Raw genomic sequence first — 21,154 nt, forward strand, 5'->3', positions numbered from 1 at the left:
GTTAAGCCTGCTGGTGGTTTGAGAACTTGGTGGCTCTGCTCACGACGGAGGTGGTGTCCTCTTCTCATCACGTCTCCATATGGTCTGCTGCTTCTGGCTTCCGTCTGCGAGGTGCACCTGCAGGAAGATCCCACTTACCCTTCAAGGGCTGCTGAACCGTGTCTGGGGTCTGCAGCTTCACCACGAAACCCTCTCTGCTTGGTCTCGTGTTTCTCCGTCTGGTTGTGCTTTCTGTGTCTACAGGTGCATGCCTCCCACCAGCTGCCATCCCCTGAGGTTGGCAGTGCCCCTGTGGTGCCTTGTCTGCTGGTCCTGGGGTCCTTCACTGTGTGCATGGCACACAGGAGGTTTGCAGGCAGGGGAGGTTGAGGCCAAGGGTGGAGCAGTGGGCTGTGGGAGTCTTTTGCTGCCTGTGGACTTGGTAAGTTCTTTGAAGGGTCTAAGGGTCTCTAAGCTGAGGGTTTGTGGGGGTGGAGGGTTGTTTGAGTCAGGCTGTTCTGTCTAGAGGTTTTATCTGTGCCCCTGAGGTGAGGTGGCATGTGGCTGGGACCCCATGCCAAGGAGCTTTTCTGTCTTGGGGGCATCTGAAAGGGCAGGCTGGCCCTGGCCACACAGGTGCTTGCCGTCTGTCTTTCCCCCCCCAGATCTGAGCTCCTTTGAGCTGGCCCCCTGGCATTGCTGACGGAGGCAGCCTACCTCTGCAGCACCCACGTCTGTTTCAGGTCAAGGAGTTGAGCTTCAAGGTCACGTAGCACCTTGGATCGAGGTGGTAGGGGCAGCAACGGCTCCACTGGTCCTTCATTTATTTTATGACCTGAAAGTGTGACCTCTCCTCGTGTTTTCCAGTTAGAGACAGCCTGGGGCTTTCCAGAGTCGGCACGTCAGCAGTGTCTTTACCCCTGGCTTCTATGCGAATTGAAGGTGACTGATGAGGAGGGCTGGGGAGAACCCTCCCTGTCAGTCTGCGTCCTGTTCTCTGTGCCAGGAGCTGCCTGCCCACTGGGAGGTCGAGTCTGTCCCTACTGCTCGTTGGGCTCTCCCTCAGGGCAGCCGAAGGCCTTGCTGCTGCAGAGCCAGCTGTCCCCCTTGGCGCTCCCCGTGCTTACCCAGACCCAGTGGGCTCTGGGTCCCGCGAGGTGGCTGGGTCTGGGGTGGGGGCGCAGCTCCTGCTCAGGTGGTGTGCGAGAGTCTGTCTCTCCTTGGCCCTGTCAGTGCTCTGGGCCTTCAGTAAGCCTCTCCAGCGGCACGTGGTAGTGCCCTTCGTGGACTTACCCCGGGCAGCCTGACGGGCAGGCCTTCTCTTGACATCTTGATCATTGGGGTGCTGTGCAGCTCTTCCTGGGGCACTTTCAAGGTAACAGGTGTCAGGAGAATGTGAGGCTGGGCGGGAGGTGGGGTGCACAGCCCCAGCAGCCCAACTCTCTCCTGCCTTCCCTTGCTAGGTGCCCCCAGGACGGATGAGCCCTGTACCCGGGCATGTCCTGCTTCTGTGATGGGGCTCCAAGTACACCTGCTCCTTCTCACACAAACCTGTGCCACCCCAGGAGGAGGAGCAACTGTCAGCACCCTGTGCAGCATAGGCCAGCTGCCTTCTCTGAGAGCACTGGCTACATGTGAACTCAGGCCTGGCCCCGGAGCCCATGCCCTGCTGGCCAGTGGCCTGCCAGTCTTTTCCTGTGGATATTGGGAGAGCCCAGGGCCCTGCCTGCAGGTCCTGTCACGGGATGCAGATTGGCTCCTGAGCTCTCTTTGGCTATACCTGGAAGCATCACATGGACTGGAGACTGCAGACCTTGCACCTAGTCATGTCCTGCCCACCCTGGCTGCCCATGCTGGCTGCAGGGCGTTGGGTGTGGAGAGAGCATGGCGGCCTCCTGGCAGCAGCCCCATTCTGCATGGGCCCCAGGGGATGCCTGTAGGAGGGCATGAAGCCACAGAGAGGCCTGTCTTCCTGGGAGTTGGCCTGCTCCGGGCAGCTGCCTTGGCTCAGAGCCGCACACCACACACAAGTACCAGGTAGGCCTTTCCTTGCCAGGAAGGACGGGGTGGAGGTCAGAGCTGCGTGGGTAGGACTGGCAGTTGGACTAAGACCCACACCTGGACTAATCGCAGCCCTTTTCTCTGGGCAGAGGAGTCTGGTTGGTCTCTGTGCTCCACGGAGATGGCAGTGTTTCCCTGTCCTCATCCCTTCCTGGTCTGGGTGAGTGGTGGACCAGGCCTGGCTCTGCCTTTGGGACTGTCCCAGCCTGAACAGATATTCACTCAGGGCGGGGGCTGCTCCAGCCGAGGAGCTCTTCAGGAAAGAGCGTCATTGGCCTGCAGGCTCTCCAGCAGTGGTACTGGACAGGGCAGGCACAGCCTTTGGTCCAGAACAAAGCTCAATCTGAGCTGCCGGGAGCACCAGGAGCCAGGCAAGCCACTGGTGGGGGCTTAGCTCTGGGTTTACACCAAGTGTCCCTGTTTGCCCCCAGAGAAGCACACGATGCTTTAGAATGTCAGCCCTGGAGCAGGGGGGTGCATATCTCAGACTTTGGGGTGCCCAGATTCCTGTAGTACAGTGGGGGCCCACAGAGGAGGTGACTTGTGAGCCCTGGATTCCCTTAGGAACCTCCTGATCTGGCTGGCTGTCAAGGAGGGGATACTAGGTCCCTTTCTGGGTTTGCTGTTTGGCCGCGGGGCCTGGGCAAGGTGCTTTGCCCCCTGTACGGTGTCCCCCACTGTGGAACGCGGCACACGTGTGTCTGAATTCCCTGTGGGGACCTTGCCTGTGCTGCATACAACAGTGTGAGCTGAAGACCTCTCTGGGCACAGGTGGTGAGCCAGGAGGCTGGAGGGAGGGGCCGCCTTTCCTGGCACAGGTGCTCTGTCCTGGGCCCCTCCTAGATTCTAGAGGCAGAAGGCAGAAGCAGGGCGCCGTGCCTGGGTGTGTGTGCTCACCTTTGGCTTCCCTACTCTGCACGGGAGACCCAGCTCCAAAGTCAGGATCAGCATGGGCAGGTGCCCTCACTCCTGGCCTTGGACACTCCCTTGAACACCTTCCTGCATCTTGTTTGTATTGATTTTTTACTTTTGATTTCACTTGAAACAAAACAATAAAATCAAAGCAGCCTTTTCCTGTACTATGTTTTTTTTTCCAAGTGTGTTTTCTATTTTAGTTTGTTGTTGACATAAGCTGTTTCTTGGGTATTGCTTATATCCATTTATATGAGGCAAAGAGAGGTGACATATTACGAAATTCACCTGTTTGAAGCTACAATAGGAGCACTTTTGTTTTTTGCATTCCTACAGAATATTTTAAGTCTTTAGGTTAAAAAGTATTCCTGACTCCTCTGTGTCATCCGCGCGCGTGTACACACACACACACACACACACACACACACACACACGAGGTTAAATAGGATAATTGTAATTCAGTTAAGAACTCCTTTGGGGAAGATAATATTGCATATAAGTTAGAATTTGAATGGAGCTTGGATATGCTTGTTCAGTCCTTTTGAGTGATAGTTTTAATAAGCCACGTCCTGGGAAGTTCCAAGGCAAGATGGCAGACTGAGCACATGCATCTCATTTCACTCATTCTGAAAATTCATTGAAACTCCAGTACAATGTCCATGTCCTAAGTTCCAGCCCAGTCACTAGGCTCACCCAACACCCGGGTTCTGGTCTCCAAATACTCTTTCTCCCTGGAGAGAAATGTATAAGAGTTTCCAGGACATCTTGTCACAGAAGAGTCTGGGGTCTGCTTTCCGAGACCCTTAGCAGGTGTTAGAAGGACCAGGAGCCAACCCAGGGGCTCCCTCTGACCAAGGACAGGACCATGTGAGCATTGTAAGAACCATGGTTATTGCCCCACTAGGCGCTGAGGGCATGTGAGCCGGGGCAACAGCAGATGACAGAAATGAGCTCCCAGGAGCCACCGTCCTCCAGATGTGGCCATCCAATTTGTCAGTTAAAAATAGAGCAGACGGGCTGGGGTTGTGGCTCTGTGGTAGAGCACTTGCCTGGCATGTGGGAAGCACGGGGTTCGATTCTCAGCACCACATACATATAAATAGAGATCCATTGACAACTAAAAATAAATTAAAAAAATGGAGCAGAAGTCCTGCAGAACTCTAGGAGGCGAGGATGCACATTTGAGGAGCTACGTGTGAGTCAGCGTGAGACAGAGGGAAGGGAGCCTGCACGGGACGCAGCTGCAGGCTGCTCTGGGAGACCTGAACTGGGTTGGAAGTCCAGGAGGCAGAGCAGAGCAGGGGTGGCGTCCCTGGACCAGTACCCCAGGGAGTCAGCGCAGCAGGGTGGCTTCCCGTTTACAGTGACAGCACTGGGAACAGGAAGACACGGAGCTTCGCCTTTGCAGTTCCCGAGGAGGATGGTCTTCAAGCTGGAATACAGTGGTGCCCGCGGGCAGCCTGAGCGTGTCTCAGACGTGGACAGGAGTCATGGATCTCCTTTCCCAAGATCCAGTCGGGCCTGAGTTCCTGAAGAGGGACAGCACAAGCCGAGGTCCAGGAGCAGCTGGAAGGAGATGGGAGAGTCTGGCCCCCAAGGGAGGAGGAAGCAGATCAAGGGTAGTGGTTGTGCAGGGGACAGGGCGGACTGGCTAGGCGGGAGCAGTTCAGCCTCCAGTGCAGTGTGACCAGGGCCAGCTTGCTGCTGCTGACTTCACCCCAGGACACAGTGGCCAGGAAAGCCTGCTTGGACCTTCCTGTGCACCTGGCCTGCCTTGGCCCCATTGTCCCAGTCTCACCCTGCCCTGCTGTGCTGCTCAGCCACCTGAGGACACTCACTCCTCCCCAGGGCCTTCTGCCTGGCTGCTCCCGAGTGCCATGGGTGGCCACGGCGTGGCACAGCTTGCTCCCAGACCCTGTCCTTGGGCATTCTGTCTGTTCCACAGATGCTAGAGCCAGGGTGGCCTTGGCTTCCTGGGACCACTCATGACACCATCCCAGAGCGGATGGCAGGCTCTGACTTGTCCCTCCCGCCCTGGGAGCATGGTGGCCTGTCCTCGCCCCACGTCTGCTCGAAGCCCACAGTCCTCCCCCACCAAGAGTGTGCTTGGAGAGCTGTAGGTGCAGGGGTGGCAACCTGGAGAGGAGCCAGAGGAAGCCCCCGAGAGCCAGCGCCTTGCCCAGGGTGGGGGGCGGCAGACCCCAGCTCCGTCCGACGATGAGTCCTCCGGAGCCATGTTTGGTTACTTCCTCATGGGCTCGCCGTGCGGGCTAAGGCTCGTTCTGCAGGGCCAGCACCCCGCCCCAGCCGCCCCGCAGGAGGAGAGCGTGCTTACGTGGCTGAAAGCTGGGCTTCCCCTCACTGTGACCCCGACTCTGGAGTGCTCTCTGGAGAACACAGCGGCTTTCACTGTCTGCGTGACGCCATGCAGTGTGTCCGGAGAAGAGGAGCTGACTCGTGTCACGGAAAATTAGCGTCCTTCTTTGTGACGGTGCCTTTGGGAAGGAAAGGCAGACTGACAGGCCTTCCTGTTGTGCCAGGGGCTCCCTCCAGGCTGACTGCGTCTCTCCTGGGGCTCTGAATGCCGGCTTTGTGCCCTCCCGACGTCAGGAGCCTCTGGTGCTGCGCGCTCCTCGAGGCGGGCGTGGGGCAGCGCTTTGTGTCGCCGTGGAATATTCATGAGAATACAGGCTTTTCTGTGTGGATGCCGAGGCTGTGGGAGAAGCTCTCATTGTCTGCTCAGGGCACTCTGGGGCAGAGGACCAGCAGGCCTCCTTGGGGAACTCGAGGCACTTCCAGGGTTTTTGATACAGAAATAGCACGAGTCACGTTTGACGTAGCCCCAGTGCCGCACAAGTGGGTGGGGATGGTGGTTCCCGGCTCTGCAGCTGGCTCCCCGGCAAGGCCTGGCACAGCTTGGCTGCAGCCCCACCACCTGGCCTCCTGGTGCTGGCACTGGGAGGGGAGGCGGGGTTGCCCAGCAGCCTGTGGGTGGGTCTCCTTGTCTGCAAGATTTGAGTCCTTGTTTTTGTGTCCATCTGTCGAGGCAGCTTTGTTTGTGGACACGAGGCAGCAGCAGTGGTGGGCCAGGGGACGGGGGTGCTGACGAATGTCATCTGATTTCTCTGCCCCACATCTGACTGGCATGGCTGAGGCTGGTGTTTTGGGTGGTACCTCAAGACAGTGAACCAAGGCTAAGTGCCATCCCGTTCCAACATGTGAAAAAGGAGGAGCCACCAAGAGGCTGCTCCGAGCCCCCTGGGCCCTCTGCAGGCGATGCTGCTCCCACTCGGGGCTTTCAGAAGCAGCCTGGTCCGGCTCCCCGGGCAGAGCAGGGCTGTCTGCAGCCTCCTGCAGCCCAGTGGCTCTCCGCTGGGACCTGCACTCACTCTCTGGTGTCGGACCAGCATGTGCCGTGGCAGTGCCCCACCACTGGTTCGCTCTCCGTGTCTGGCGCATGCCAGCCACCTGCTGCTGGTATGGGACAGGCCTGTGCTGGCCACCCTCCTCCTGAGCTGTGAGGCCCTGGGCATGCATGGGAAGACCTGGATAGAGTTGGGACCTGGGAACGGATGGCATCTGCACGGAGGTTCAGACATGTGCGTGGGGGCCGGAGACAACGGCCAGTCTGTGCAGGGCGAGCTCCGGCTGTGTCCTCAGCCGTGTGTGCCTGTGTGCCCCTGGCTCCTGTGTAGTCCAGTTTGGGCATTCGTTTCAAGATGAAATTTAAATCAATTTGGGGGCTCTTATAAGTTTCCAAGAAAATAGCTTCAAAAACCACTTGAATCAATGCCTTAGGAACTAGAGCATTAATAGGTCGAGTGCCTGGGATGAAAAAAGGTAAACAAAAAAGGAAACCCCACAGTAAAGCCTCCCCTCGCTGTTCTCACCTCCTGCCCCCCCCCCCCCCCCCGTGGGGACGGCCCTCACAGCACTCCTTCCTTTCCTAGCCCTTCCTAGTGGTCAGCCTGTGCACACTCAGCCGTGAAGGGCACATGGCCAACGTCACCTGGGTGGGGAGGGACCCTCGGGTGCCCCACCAGGCCTCTGCCCCTGAGGAGGGGGCTTCCGTGGCGTCCACATCGTGGCCAGGTTAATGCTGCTCCCGTGAGGGACTTTGGACGGGAGTTGTGGTCCCGTATAGAGGTTTGCTTCCAGCTGCAGAATGTGAGGAAGGTCCTAGTAGGGGAGCATTGCCAGCTGGTGTGTGGCAGGTGACATGGCGCCCTGAACAGCCCTGTCCTGCCCACCGCCTGGAGTGCCTCTCCCTCCCGCCCTCCCTCGGCCCCAGGGCGCAGCGATGCTCCGGCCCTCGCAGGGGCAGGTGCTCCCCGAGCTGGGCATTAAGACCCTCTGTGATGTGGGGCCCCTGGACTCTTGCTGAGGCTCCCTTCGGTCTCTGTGAGGTGCAGCCTCACAGAGTCCTGTGTGGACACCTGCCCAGAGGTTCCGTCAGCCCTGCTCAGCCCTGCCTCTCCCAGATGCACCTGGCACCGACCCAGGACCCAAGGGCTTGGCCAGCGGTGTTTCTGAGGTCGGAAGAGGGAAGCCTTACAGGTGGTCTTCATGTCAGTCTCCACAGAGACTAGCTGGTGGGCTTTTCGGATGGTGCCCTCCCCGTCCGTGAAAGTAAGGGGGCACGACGTGCTAGAGAGAGCAGTGGGTAAGTGGGTAAGTCTTCTGGCGTCCAGCACCCTGGGACAGCCTTGCTACCTTTGAGGTATTGGGTCTCACTGGCACATCTGTAAGCAGGGGTCACGTGGCCATGTTCCCTCACGTAGCCCAGTGAGGTCCGCAGGACGTGGTGTAGTGTCCAGCAGGTGAAGCAGAGTGGTTGTGGACTAATGCTGTGTGTTGGTTTTTATTAAAGCTAAAGAACCAGCTGGGCGCGGTGGGCATCAGTGTTCACCCTGGCTCCTGCCCCGAGTTCAATCCCCAGTTCAACCCCCTCAAAAAACAAACAAAACCCTGAAGAATCACTGCTGGCCAGGCAGGACGCCAGGCCCCTCTGCAACCAGAGTGCAGCGTGCTAAGTGGAATGGCAGCAGACTCAGCCTGCCGGTGCGTGTGTGTCCGACTCAGGAACAATCTGTCCATCCCCAGAGGGCAGAGGGCTGCTGGCGGCCCAGTGCATTGACCCAGTGAGTAGAACCCGTTCGGAGCCATTGGTGGGTTCAGAGAAGGCGGTTGGTGGGATGCCCGGTGGCTGGCATGCCACGCTCGAGGGCAGGCGTTGAGGCCGGCAGCATCGGGAGGGCGCCACACCTGCCCCTCTGAGCTCCTTTTCGGCGCTCCCTGCCTGCCGAGGTATTTCACTAAGGCAAGCGCGGGAGAACACTGGTGTTTGTGACCGGCACTGTGTGCGCGGGTTTTACGTCACGCTCTACCTCATGGTAGAGAGGACCTCGGGGACGGGAAGGAAAGGAGTGCAGCCTCATCCCCACGCGTGGGTGAGAGTGGAGCGGGCACTGCTGCTGGTCCTACCCCTCGGACACACCTGAGCCGGAAGCCTGGTGAGACAAGGCCTGGCACCCAGCTCAGACAGGTGCACACTTCACAGGCCACGCAGCACGTGCTGAGGCCTCTGGTCACCTGCAGCTTGCTGTTCAGGGCGTGTCACCTAGTGGACCTCTGTGACCCTGGGGCAGCGGGCCAGGGCAGGAGCCAGGGTGCTGCTGCGCCTTGGGGGGAGGACACTGATGCCCACCAAGGAAGCCCATGGCCTGCCTCACAGCGCCCCTCCCTCCCTCCCAGGCCCCATCCTGGACTCTGCCCAGGAGGCCCACTGTCAGTGAGGATACCAGGTGACTCTGGGCAGCGCCTGGGTCAGCATCAGTGCTCCCTCCTGTGCCCAGGCAGCTCCACGGCAGCCTTCCACCCGTGCTTCAGCAGAGGCGGGTCCAGGGCCAGCACAGGGCCCAGCAGTGTGAGGCCTGCATCCGGCCAGGGACCACGGAAATCCTCGGGACTGAGGTACAACAGCCACTTACAGCCTGGCCTACCTGGATGCGGAGCTCCATGACTGTGGAGTAGATTTCTGCTAGGACCTAGGCCATGGCCAGGGTCAGTGTGAGGCGGTGGCATCTGGGGCTGGAAGGTCCTGTAGGCTATCAGGTTATGACCTGCTGACAGGGCTGCTCCAGTCTAGGTCAGGAGAGAGAGGTGCTGACCTGAGGGACAAGCAGCCAACCCTCTCTGGGCCTTTGAGCTGCCTGAGCCTGAGCCCCCCAGGAGAGCTCCTGGTCCCTCCTCTGGCCCTGTGGTCCATGTTTTGGGCTGATGGAGAGAGGTGACCAGGGTAGGAGCCATGCAGGGGATGCCTGCAGGCCTCACCCAGGCCCAGCGGTCGTCTCAGCGCTGCCCAGTGGCATCCTGGACCCACACCTGGGGACGCTGGCACACGGTGAGCCCCCGGCTGCTCACTGCTGCTCCTGGCACGGCCATGTGCCGGGCTGTGCAGGGGGTCCGTGTGCGACGCGTCCCTGGGTTCTGCACCATTTTTCTCACTGTAAGATGGGCCACTCGGGGCCTGAGACGGACTCAGCACTGGCCTCTGGTCAGTCACGCAGCAGCTCTTCCGAGCGGTGATAGGGGTGGTGGGGTGCGGAAGCTAGCTGATGTGCCTGTGCTGCCAGCCAGGGGCACCCTCCGCTGGCTGTGGTCGGGTAAACATGTTTTCAAAAGGGCACTCATGTCGCCATGGAAACTGGCTCCCGCAGCATCTATCTGGACCACTTCTGTGGCACACGCTGTTCTTGGGGCTCACACACAACTCTGCAGTGGCTTCTTGGGAAGAGGAGGAAGGGGCGGAGGGGAGAGCGGGCAGTTTGCCCATGCTTGCGCAGGCACGCGGCTTGCTCTTTGGCTGACCAGAGCCTTTTCCTGTGTTTTCCCCTTTATTCATTTCAGACACGACACCTGGCAGGCCACTAGGCCTGGGATGGGGTCCTCTGGGAGCAGGGCCTCTGTGGTGCGGGTGGGGCAGAGGAAAGGGCTGGTACGAGCACACCTCCTGCTCTGAACTTCTGGCCTCTGTGACCTTCGAGTTAGAGGGCTGGAGCCTCAGAGGCCCCGAGTCTGTGTCCTGAGCCTGTTGACCCAGGGGCTAAGGTGGGCTTCGGGACAGAGTCCTTCAGCCCCCCGGGAGCCCCATGGCTGTGGCCAGCGGGGTTGTGTAGGGAGGGAGGGCACCCTGGGGCCAGCTCTGCACCACAGTGACGCGCTGTCTGTGCTGTGCTCTCTCTGCAGTGGACGTGGCCTCGGCACTGCCTCTGCAAGTGGCCCCCACGGCAGTGCCCATGGACCTGCGCCTGGATCACCAGTTTCCCCTGCCTGTGGCGGAGCCGGCGCTGCGGGAGCAGCAGCTGCAGCAGGAGCTCCTGGCGCTGAAGCAGAAGCAGCAGATCCAGCGGCAGATCCTCATTGCCGAGTTCCAGCGGCAGCACGAGCAGCTGTCCCGGCAGCACGAGGCCCAGCTGCATGAGCACATGAAGGTGAGCAGCTGCGGCTCCTGGCCTCCTGCCCCGAGGAGCCAAGACCTTGGGCCAGGTGGCACCTGCCCTCCTGCCCCTGAGGAGGGCTGACACCCAGGGACCAGGTGGCCCTCTGGTGACACCAGCTCTCCTCTGCCCCTGAGGCTCTGTCTCACTTTGTGGGGTGCTAAGACCCATGGACCAGGTGGGCTTTAATGAGGCCTGCGTGTCCGGGTGTCATGTAGGATGTGGGGTGCTGAGATGAATGGCGTCTCAGGGCCACAGTGTGGAACATCCTTCTAGAAACACACCTGTGCCCAGGAACATTGCCCAGCCACAAGCACCAGGTAGCACAGTTCCCTCTGGAACCGTCCCAGCCCCTTGCCGTCTGTCCGAGACCTCTCTCTCTTACCTAGTTCTCTACGTGTTTCATAACTGCCAGGAGTTGAGTCTGTTTTAATTTGAAAAGAGTAAGAGGAAAGTGCTAATAAAGACCTCCGTTGGCACTTACTCTTCATGGCTACTTGAGGGTCTGATGAAGGGGGACCGCCTTCTCTCTGTGCAGTCAGCTTGCCAGGAGGCTGGCCGGCCTGATGTCTGTGGCCATGATGTGCTGGCAGCCTGAGCGCCGCGCGGAGCGCCGTGGCAGCCGGAATGCACAGTTGATGCTGAACTTACATAGGTCACATTAATGTTTCTAGGAGCCACGTTAAAGAGAGCCCAGAGCCCGCCCAGCCAGGTTGCGTAAGTTATCCTTGCTGTGTGACAAAGCCACCATGCTGCTGAGCGGCTTTGGCAGGAACCACACATTGCCTCTGCTTCTGGGGTGAGGAGTCCAGGAGCAGCCAGCTGGTGGTCCTCACTGAGGACCTCAGGAAGTTGCAGTCCATGTCAGTCTCATCCCAAATGCTGTGGGGACCATAGTGTGAGGGTGTGTCTCAAGCTCCTCTTGCCACTGTGGGCAGGGGCCTCAGGTTCTTGCTGTGGCTGCTCCCAGCATGCAGCAGCCTTCCCGGAGACAGATGGCCACCCGAGAGCCCTTGTTGGAGATCCTGGTCTGGGGAGTGGTGCCTCAGCCCTGTGCATGTTCCTCCCATTCCAGTGCCTCTTGTGCACTGTGGGTGGGTCCTGGACAAGGGCTTGTCTGCGGGCCTCCTGGCAGGTTGCTGGGAAGCTGCCATCGCTGCTCTCTCCAGTAGTGCACCCCAGAGCCGGGCTTGCCCTGGAGAAGGGCCCCGTGGCAGCTCCGAGGCTCCTCCCAGGGGTGTATGTGCTTTAGAGGTGGTCCTGGGAGCTTTGTCCTTGGCCCTCCCAGCCTTAGGAGACGGGTCGGGGAAGCTCCCTTCTGGGCCTCAGCTGCCCAGGGCCTTGTGGTCATCTTCTGCTGTGGTCAGCAGGCTTTGGCAGCAGTAGCTGCTGCTGCTTCTTGCTCCTGGGTCTGGGGCAGGTGGTTGGGGGCTCCACAGGCCAGGCCCTGAGCTCTCGTGATACTCCTCCTGTCAGGCAGGCCTGGGCCTGCTGGTCTCTGTGCCATGGACAGAGCAGACTCACTGCCCACTGGGAGTCTGACCATGGGTGTTGTGCTCAGCTCTGGACTACGGGACTGGGAGAGAGTCTCTGCGGCCCGCCTTGGGCAGTAATGTGTACCAGTCGGATGGCACAGTCAGTGGAAGTCATTCCAGGAAGGGCCTGCAGCTCTCGTGGTGGCCTGGACATGCTGGCCTTTGGTAACTAACTGGGAGCAGCCTCACCAGTAAATAAAAAAAATTGTATGTGTCAAGCTGCATTTCTGTGACCCCTAAAAGCAAAAGGTTAAAATGCAGCCTCCCCTCAGGCCTCCCTGCACACGGCCCAGCCTGACTCTGCAGAAGGATCCTGGCCTGGAGCCACCACACACCCACTGCAGTCTCCTAGAAATGGGAAGGTAGGGCACCCGTAGGGCACAGGCCAGTGTGTCCCTGCCCTGCCACCGGTAGGCCGCCTGCTGCCTCGCAGCTCTGGGCCACCCTGTCAGCCCGGTCGTGGCTCCTCGGGGAGTGAGGGCACTTGTGGCACTGGCTTCCTTGCAGATGCTTGCTGAAGTGGGCTTTCCCTGCAATGCTCCTGTCCTCAGCCCTGTGACGCGGGGCCCCTGCCAGCACACAGGAGGGAAGATGGCAGGGCCCGTGGGGAAGACGCTCCACGCGGTGTTCTTCCTGAGTCGGTTGCATTGGCAGCTTTTATAAGGCAGTAAAAGAGAAACTCAGAAATAAAACAAGTCCTCCAGGTGAGAGGGTCATCGGGGCAGTCCCAGGAAGCAGGACACAGGATGAAGACCCTGGGTTGAGGTTGCTCGAGCTAGGTCCCACCTCCCTCGCCTCCTGCCCGGGGTTTGCCTGGCTGCTCTGGAGCTGGAAGCGGGCTCTCCCCCGGCCTCCCTCAGCACCTGGGGTTTAGGCTGGGCCCTGCTCCTCATGGCCACCACGCTCCTGGGAGAGCCCCCGATCTGCAGTGCAGGCCCTCTGAGAGGTGCTGGGGGCCCCAGAAACCCCACGGCACAGAAAGAAGCTCAAAGTTGTATTTCTCTTTGCATTTTAATCATTTATTTTATTTTTTCATTAAAATGGAGATCATAAAAGCCTTTAAGCTGCAGTCGCATCATTGCACGAACACTCCTTTGTTTTGATGGCTTAAACTTGTTCCATTCCTCAGTACTGCTAGCGACGGGCGCGGAGTTCGTCAGACAGGTTTCTTGAACACACAGTCTAATTAGTGTCATGAAATCATCAGTGAATTTGAATAGAATTTCATAATTGGAATGGGAGTAGTTTTTCGGATGTAACTTACCTTGTTAATTTGCGTAAATAAGGTCTGCACGAGGTCGTGATGCTCAGGTCACCTCCCCACCCCACCCTATCCTGTGCGCATGGGCGTCCACTGCCATTTCTCGGCTCTTCACGTATTCCACCTACCCTTTTTGGCTGAGGAACTCGGTGTTTGCGTCACTGTGACAGTGTGCATGTGTCACAGCTGAGCCCCCAGCACAGCACAGTGACTCGTCTTTTCTCACACAGCTCTTGGATTTTCCTGGAGGTGATGATTTCCTACTTTCCCATTTACTGACCTTCCTGTGGCCTGAGGCGAAGCCAGTCCCACAGCCTCAGACACCTGTGTGCAGTCTGGAGGGAGTGACAAGGAGCCTGGGTATGCTCCAGAAAGGAACACTGAGCTGGGAGCAGAGAGTCACAGTGCTGTGGGTCCACAGGTGTCCTGCAGAGCGGGAACGGGCAGGCTTTGCAAGCCTGAGAGGGGCCCCAGAGCTGCTGAGGCCCAGGCTGCCGGGCACAGCAGCTGCTGCAGGCCCCAGCCAGGCTCAGCCAGGTGTGCTTGTGCCAGTGGTGGTGGCTGCTTCTCCCAGAGCCCGGACCACGCACCTGGCCTTGGTCATTGGCTGGTCTTACTAGGGCTCATGCCCTCTCGGCTCGGTCCTTCGCGTTTTCTGCATTCATGTGCCTGGCTCGTGTGGTTGCCGCCGCTCAGAGGCGCCGTGGGGCTGCGGTTTTCTGTCTCCTGTGGCAGTGCTGGCCTTCTTGTCATTCCTGCAGGGGTCTCTTAGGACTAAAGGGCAGCAGTGCAGGGTGCACTGTGTGCGGTCACTTGATTGTTAGTGCTGCTGCAAAGTCATCTGCTCCTCCTCTCCTCGTTCTTAACACAAGAACTGCCACCGCTGTCCCGTGCTCATCAAGCCTGTCTGCAGCCCTCGCTGTCCTGGGCCAGCACCACACACGTCAGCTAGAACCCCACACGGGGCCTATGTCCGCCAGGCCCTGCTGTCCCCCACTCACTGCCCCTGCATCCTCCCAGGCAAACCTCAGGACCATTGCCCATGCCATCTCCACGTCACGGTGGAAATGTGTTGAGATTGCAGCTCCTAAGAGCTTTCTAACATGGATCTCCACTCTAGGAATATGGTGTCACCAACTGAGTTGAGAGTGCTTCTGTTCTTAGGAAAAACCTTTCTATTTTCTCATATAATGCTCATGGATTTTATGTTTTTATTCTTGGGTACTTTATATAACTATTTCTTTGGTTCTCCCCGCTCATTACTACAGTGTATAGGCAAGCCCCAGAGTTCATTATCTACATGTTAACTACCAATGCATACAATTTCTTGCGGGTCCTAATAGTTTTTAATTAGTTATTTGATTATTGTATGGTTTGAAGTAAACTGTCATCTGCAAATAATAATTGTCTCCTTTTTTGAGTTAGCTGTATTAACTACAATTTGCATAACCATGTCAGGATCGGAGTTACCTGTGACAACCTCCATGTCCCCCGTGTGAACAGCACCATAAATGGAAGCCTGAGGAGTGTGAGCCCAGCTCTGTGCCTCTACGGGGCATCCCTGTGCCAGCAGGGCAGGAGAGTGCATCAGCCTCCAGCTCCTCCCTGGCCAACAGCATCGGGGTCTCCTCCTGTGACTCGAGACCATCCTTAGGTCTAGGTTTGTCAGAGCAGCTGTTCCTCATGTGGGCCTGGTGGCCCCTGGGGGGGGGGGCGGGGGGGGCTCGGGTGCCCGAGGCACTGTGCCATGCTGCCTTACCTAGAACGAGGCTTGGTGTCTAGCCTGTGGGACCCCCATGTGGCTCTGCCCTGTGCCCTCTTCATGGGGGCGTGGAGAGGAGTGTCCGGGCCACACAGCTGCGTGGCGCAGCCTGGGTATGCGTGAACCCAGCACGTACGTGGAGCACTTGAACAGCAAGCAGCCGAGTGAGGAAGATCCAGGCCTGCATAGCTCTGTAGGCGCGTGACGTGCTGTGTGCTGGGCAGAGCCACCAAGGGGAGAAGACACAGTGGGATCTGTCTCATCCTTAGGGCTGGCCATGGGCAGGACAGTGACCAGCAAGCAGGACGGCTCTCATTGAGTCAGTCTTCCCTGCAGTGAGAACAGGGAAGCCTGGCTCAGATTATGCAGTGTTCATCCTGCAGTTAGCCAGAGTGGCCGCTGGGTCAGACTCACCACCTCTCCTGGAATAGTGGGTCCACAAGGTACTAAGCACAGTGGGAGTCCCCATCAGACAGACAGAGGACATGCTGGCTTCTGGAACCTCCTTCCAGCACAGTGAGGTCCTCCTTCTCTTCTGAGTGGTCACATTTCCAGGGCCCATTTTCTCCTTGTGGCTGCCTGTGGCTCTGTGCCTCTGGAAGTTTCTCTCTTGCATTTCTGCCCTAGTTCCTCCAGGGAGGGCCTGGGGGACACCAGCATCTCCTGCACACAGGGAGAGACAAAGCCCTGTTCCTGTGGCTGGCGCTCCACACCGGTGTCCTGTGGCCCTTGCACTCTCCTGCCTTTGGCTCTGGTCAGCGGCTCTCCTCTGCTGTCCTTCCACTTGCAGTGACATGCTCAGCTGAGCAGTGGCTTTGTCAGGTGTTGTTACTGGAATCAGACATCTGGGCTGTCCACTGCTTGAGTGCGTTTAAGAGAGGGTGTTGGTGGGAAGGTGTCGGTTACTCAAGGCTGGCCCTGAATAACAGAGGAGCTGCTCTCCACAGCTCTCTGTGGGCCCGGTGGCACACGCCTGTCATCCCATTGATCAGAAGGTTAAAGCAGGAGCATCACAAGTTCCAGGCCAGCCCCAGCTACTTAGCAAGAACTTGTTTCAAAATACAAAAGACTGAGGTGTGGCTCAGTGGTAGAGTACCCCTGGGTTCAATCCCCAGTACCAAACAAATCAAGTGCTATTTTCCTGGGTTCAGGGGTGGGAAGGCATTTGCAGGGAGGGGAGGGGGCAGGTAACCACAGGCTGGCTGCGCTGGTCACCAGGAAGAGTATCACCAAGGTCCTGGGCTCAGGGAATCCAGGGAAGGATTTAGCAGCACCATCTATGTGGGGCTTCTCTTGAGCCAAAGGATGAGGGGGGATGGAAGGGCAAAGGGAATGGAGAGCCAGGGACGATTTCAGGGGCGACCCTGCTAAGTTGTGTGTAGACATTCAGTGCATGGAGGCTTAATCCAGGCAGAGGCCTGGGAACCCTCAGCCAGGAATCCTACCTTAGGCCCGTCCCCCCGGCCCTAGAAGGCCCCCTCTCGCAGCCCCAGCACCCACACGGAGCAGCTCAGGCCTAGCACCTCCTGCCCACACTGAGTGGCAGTGGCACAGCAGGATCTTCCTAGTGCCTGCCCTGGACGGCTCCACATCTGTCCAGTTCACTGTGGGAATCTCAGTGGCACCTGTTTAGCACCAGACCATCCTCCGGGCAGGGTATTGTCGTGTTCTCCATTATTCCCTCAGAATTGACGCCCTCGCTGCGAGTTGGGGTTCATCTTAGACCGCAGTGGGAGGGAGACCCACCCTCTAGTCCTGGGTGCGGCCTCTGGTGCTCACTCTCTACTGCCTGTCCCAGGTGGCACCCCAGGCCCTCACCTGATGAGCAGTGGGACCCATCTGTCCCCTCCTCATAGCTGGTGCCTGGGGAAGTGACAGTCCGCCTGGGACCTCTTGCTGTGTCAGTCCCCAGTTGGAAGAGTTGTACTGGTCCATCTTGCACTTGGGACTCTTACGGCCTCTCCCGCCAGGGCCGAGGGCACTGGTGGCCACTCTGGCACCACCCTGGCTCCTTGGTTGCTGCCAGGCGCTCATGGCCCACGAGAGCGCCTCCGATGTCACGCCTCATGAGTGTCCTTGCCTTGCACGCCACCTGCTGCATGAGGCTGTGTGCAGATGAGCAGCAGGAAGGCCATGGTGGCCGTGGGGGCAGCCGAGGGGCCTGGAGGAGAAGGGCAGGACCTGTGCGACAGACGGTGCTGAGCTGAAAAGCTGGAAGGAGAAGCTTGGAGCCGAGGGCTCAGCAGGCGAGGCCAGAGGACCTGGCCCTCAGGACAGCCACCTGCCCTGCTGCCAGGCCCCACGCCCCTGCAGTGCTCCCCCTGTCCTTCCCTTACCCTCACCCCCTGCCCTGCCTGGCCCAGAGCCTCAGCGCCAGGCATCTGCCCCGCGGCAGGCCTTGTTGTGAACTCTAATGCTGAATGGCACTCCTGCTTATCTGTGTGACCCCCGAGTGTCCAGTTTCGGTGGGAACAGCAAGTAAGCAATGTGGGGTGCTGGTCACTGCTGGCTGCTGTGCGGGCAGATGGGAGTGTTTCCAGAGCATGGGCACAAGGTGCCATTTCCACTGGAGCCATTTATCCGGAGAGTGCAGGTGGAAATGGTTCCATAAAGAACAACATTTTAGTCCCAAATGCTCCATGAAAATTCACTGTGGCCAAGTGGCACATATTTCCTGGGTCAGCACCAACCTGTGCCTAGGGATGATTCTTGTTTATTTCCTTGTTCTGTTAAAAACTGTGTCCTGGCAAACAGGGTAACTGGGCTGCCCCAAGCTCACCTCAGAAGATAAGTGAGGGGAGGCTGAGAACCTCCATGGTGTCTCCCAGGACGGCTGCAACGCTGCAGGTTCAGTGGCCTCCATGCTTGAAATGACAGTCCACTTCTGGGTGGGAGTGGAGTCATGTCCTCGCTGACTGAGCCGCGCCCAGGGATCCCCTGCACTCTTCAAGACCGCACTTGACGTCTGCTTTCTCCTCGGCATTATCTTTCCAAAGTGACGCAGCGAAGTCGGTAGTAAGAACAGCCATTAGCTTGGATCCCTCTGGGATAGCAAGCCTGGGACCTGTGCAGGATTGCCAGGCTTGGGGACAGGTGGGATGTGAACCAGGACAGGGCTGCTGTTGGTGCAGGCCCAGGCTGGACCCGGCTGCCCTCTCCTCCAGATGGTGATTATGTGGATCAGGAGGGGACAGAAGACCTCATGCATTTGCTTATCTTGGGTGTCAATCAGAGGCACTGGGTCACATGGACAGCAGGGGCTGAAGGTATCCCCTGCCCTGCCCTGGCCAGCCTGTACCTAGTAGCTTTGATCCCTGGGGCAGCAGCTCCTGTACTCTCTTCACCTGTCACTAGTCTGGGGCCGTCCTACCAGCAAATCACAGAAGGCAAGCAGGAGAGGTGGAAGAGCCCTTCATTCTTGACTCCATGCCATTCTGAACAGCAGGCAGAAAGAGGTGTGCAGATGTGTGAGGTGGCACTGAGAGGAGAGGTCCAGGGGTCAGTCCTGAGTGGCTGGCAAGTTGGGATGGCGTGCAGAGAACATGCCTGGTGCCTGCCTAGTGGTTAAGTGCACCAGAGCACTGCTTTTGGCCAGCTTATGTGAGCAGGTGAGAAAACACTCAAAGTTGAGTTTGGTTTGATTTTAAGTCTGAGCTTTTAATTGTACAACTAAACTAGAATATAGATGATTTTTCATGTTTTCTTATTTTTCACAGTTGCTACCATGTACAATTAGAAAAGCATGTTTATAATCACAAAACTCCACAGTTACTATTGGGGTCTCTGTGAGCACGGCTGCCAAGCGTCCTTGGCCTCTTAAAGCTGGCTGTGGCCCTTGGAACAGCCTGGCATGTTTGGCTGCAGGACCTGCCCCACACACCCACCCACAGATGGAAGTGTCTGTGGTGCCTGTCAGATCAGGCGGGGCAGGCAGCGGCCAAAGGAGGCAGATTTAAAAGGGCTGCTGAACAGGCTTTATTGAGATATCACTCCCGGGCGGAACTCGATCAGACCCACAGAGGGGACAGGAGAAGGGTCTGAGGCGAAACCGCGTGGAAGCTCGACCGGACTGGACTTTTATGGGGCTTACAGCAGGAAGGGAAGGGCTTGGGACAGGAAAAGGTGTTTCTAGGGTCCCTTGCCCCCTTGAAGCTGGTCAGGGGAGTTGGCTGAATTCCAGGATTGGCCAGGAGGTCCTGCTGATTGACAGGAGTTAGTCAGGAGATCTGGCTGATTGATAGGTGTTTCCGCCGGCATCTGATTGATGTTCTTTTCCGGTGGGGGCTGCTTTGTTCTAAGTTGCCACTAAGTCGCCACCAAGACCTCACAGTGCCTGTCCCAGGGAGTATGTGGCACAGCGGAGACCCTGGAGCTCGGCTTCCCGAATGGTCATGGCCTCCACATTCAGTTCTTTGAAGAACACAGACAGGAGTGTTGGGGTTCAAGCAGCACTGTGGGCAGTCCTTATCATAACTGAGTGTGATGCTCTGTCAAGCACATGGTGCTTTCATTGAACTGAACTTGACTGATAATCAATCACTGAGACTCATGGGAGTTTGAGTGGTGCTGAGAGCCATAGCCGAGTAGGAATGACGCATGGCATTTTTGCCAGAGTGGTTGAGAGGTGACTGCCAGCAAGCCATTGAGATGATAATGGTTAGGTTAAGCTGTGTATTCAATTGTATGTTAGACCCTTGCTGTCCACCTCAGCCTGCTACTTTGGAGTTCTCATTGGTTGGGGAAGTGCGGGAGGAGGGATTTCCAGAGGAGGGATTTCCAGTTGGTGTGGTGTGTCCTGGGAGAAGGCCGCGTGTGTGTGGCGTTCGCGGGAGTTCGGAAATAAAGTTTGTTCCTGCTTCAGTGGCTCATGATTTGTGCCCAGCCAGACTGCAGCATTTGGTGGCCCAAAGGGGGAACGCCTGAGGGTAAGTGATAAGGTAAATCGCTCGCCCCTGAGGGAAGGCGAGAGAATGGGTGACCATTTCAAAAAACAATGTGTTCTTGTTTTGATTTGTTTTGTTTTTGTTTCAAGCTGCCTATCCCTAGAACTTTCTCAGGCAAACTGGGAAAAATGGTTGGCTCAAGGTTTGAAGTTGTTCGACAGTGAGGAAGAGATAGAGATAGACCACGAATATACATTTCAAAAAAATAGGAAAATTAATATGATTTTTTGTTCCGTTTTTTGTTTCATTTTGCTTCGGTTTTGTTTTGAGTTATCTGTTTGAGTTGCGTTATCCTTGTAGCAGAAATATGGGGTCAGAAATTAGCAAAAAACAAACCGAAAGAATGTTAAGTAAATTGTTAGAGGAAGGAGGCATCCCAGTAAAACCAAAAAGAGTCAGGGCATACAATACAAAAATGTAGCCCATGGCTTTTTAAGGAGGAGTTGTTGAATATATCACAATGGGAACTCCAAAGTAGCAGGCCTAGGCGGACAGCAGGGGTCTAACATACAATTGAATACACAGCTTAACATAACCATCATCATCTCAATGGCTTGCTGGTCACCTCTCAACCACTCCTTCTGGCAAAAATGCCATGCGTCATTCTGACTCGGCTCTCAGCAGAGTGGGGTTAGTCCACTGAGCTCTCTGGGACCTGAATGTTCTCTGACCACTGTGGAGGCCATGGACGGACACCTATCTCTAGTTCCGTCCTTCTAGCACAGTGGGCTTTTAGTTTAGTTGACATTTTTAAAATTCTGGTTGACAGCCAGGCATAGTGGTTCATGCATGGGATCCCAGTGACTCAGGAAGCTCAGGCAAGAGATTGCAAGTTCCAGACCAGCCTCAACAACCTATGAAGATGCTGTCTCAAAATAAAAATTAAAAAGGGCTGGGGGTGTGGCTCAGTGGTAGAGCACTCCTGGGTTCAATCCCTAGTACCACCACCACCAAAAAAAAAATGTGATCGGTTTTCCACTGGAATATATAGAAGGATTTTTTTTCCTTGTAGTTATACTTTGCAGTGCTGAGGATGGAACCCAGGCCTCCTGCAAACCAGGCAATCGCTTTACCCCTGAGCCTCGCCCTTAGCCCCCAGGCAGTAGCTGTATTACATTCCAAAGTTGGAATGAAGAAGCTGCATCTCGGGGAGCTGATAAGTGGCTCAGAACACATAGCTGGCTGAAGGCAGACTTAATGTA

General features: G+C 57.3%; 1 protein-coding gene across 5 annotated transcripts in view; it reads left to right on the forward strand.

The window, feature by feature from the left end:
* The window catches only part of Hdac4 (histone deacetylase 4), a 257,766-nt gene that overhangs the window by 135,737 nt on the left and 100,875 nt on the right, over positions 1 to 21,154 (forward strand). For all 5 annotated transcript variants that reach the window (XM_027951670.2, XM_071619494.1, XM_071619496.1 and 2 more), the window contains exon 4: positions 10,201 to 10,445. In XM_027951670.2, coding sequence (XP_027807471.2) covers positions 10,201 to 10,445 — 245 coding nt within the window. The remainder of the gene's footprint in view (positions 1 to 10,200; positions 10,446 to 21,154) is intronic.

Source organism: Marmota flaviventris, chromosome 11 (genome assembly GCF_047511675.1).
Source record: "Marmota flaviventris isolate mMarFla1 chromosome 11, mMarFla1.hap1, whole genome shotgun sequence".
Classification (NCBI taxonomy): domain Eukaryota; kingdom Metazoa; phylum Chordata; class Mammalia; order Rodentia; family Sciuridae; genus Marmota; species Marmota flaviventris.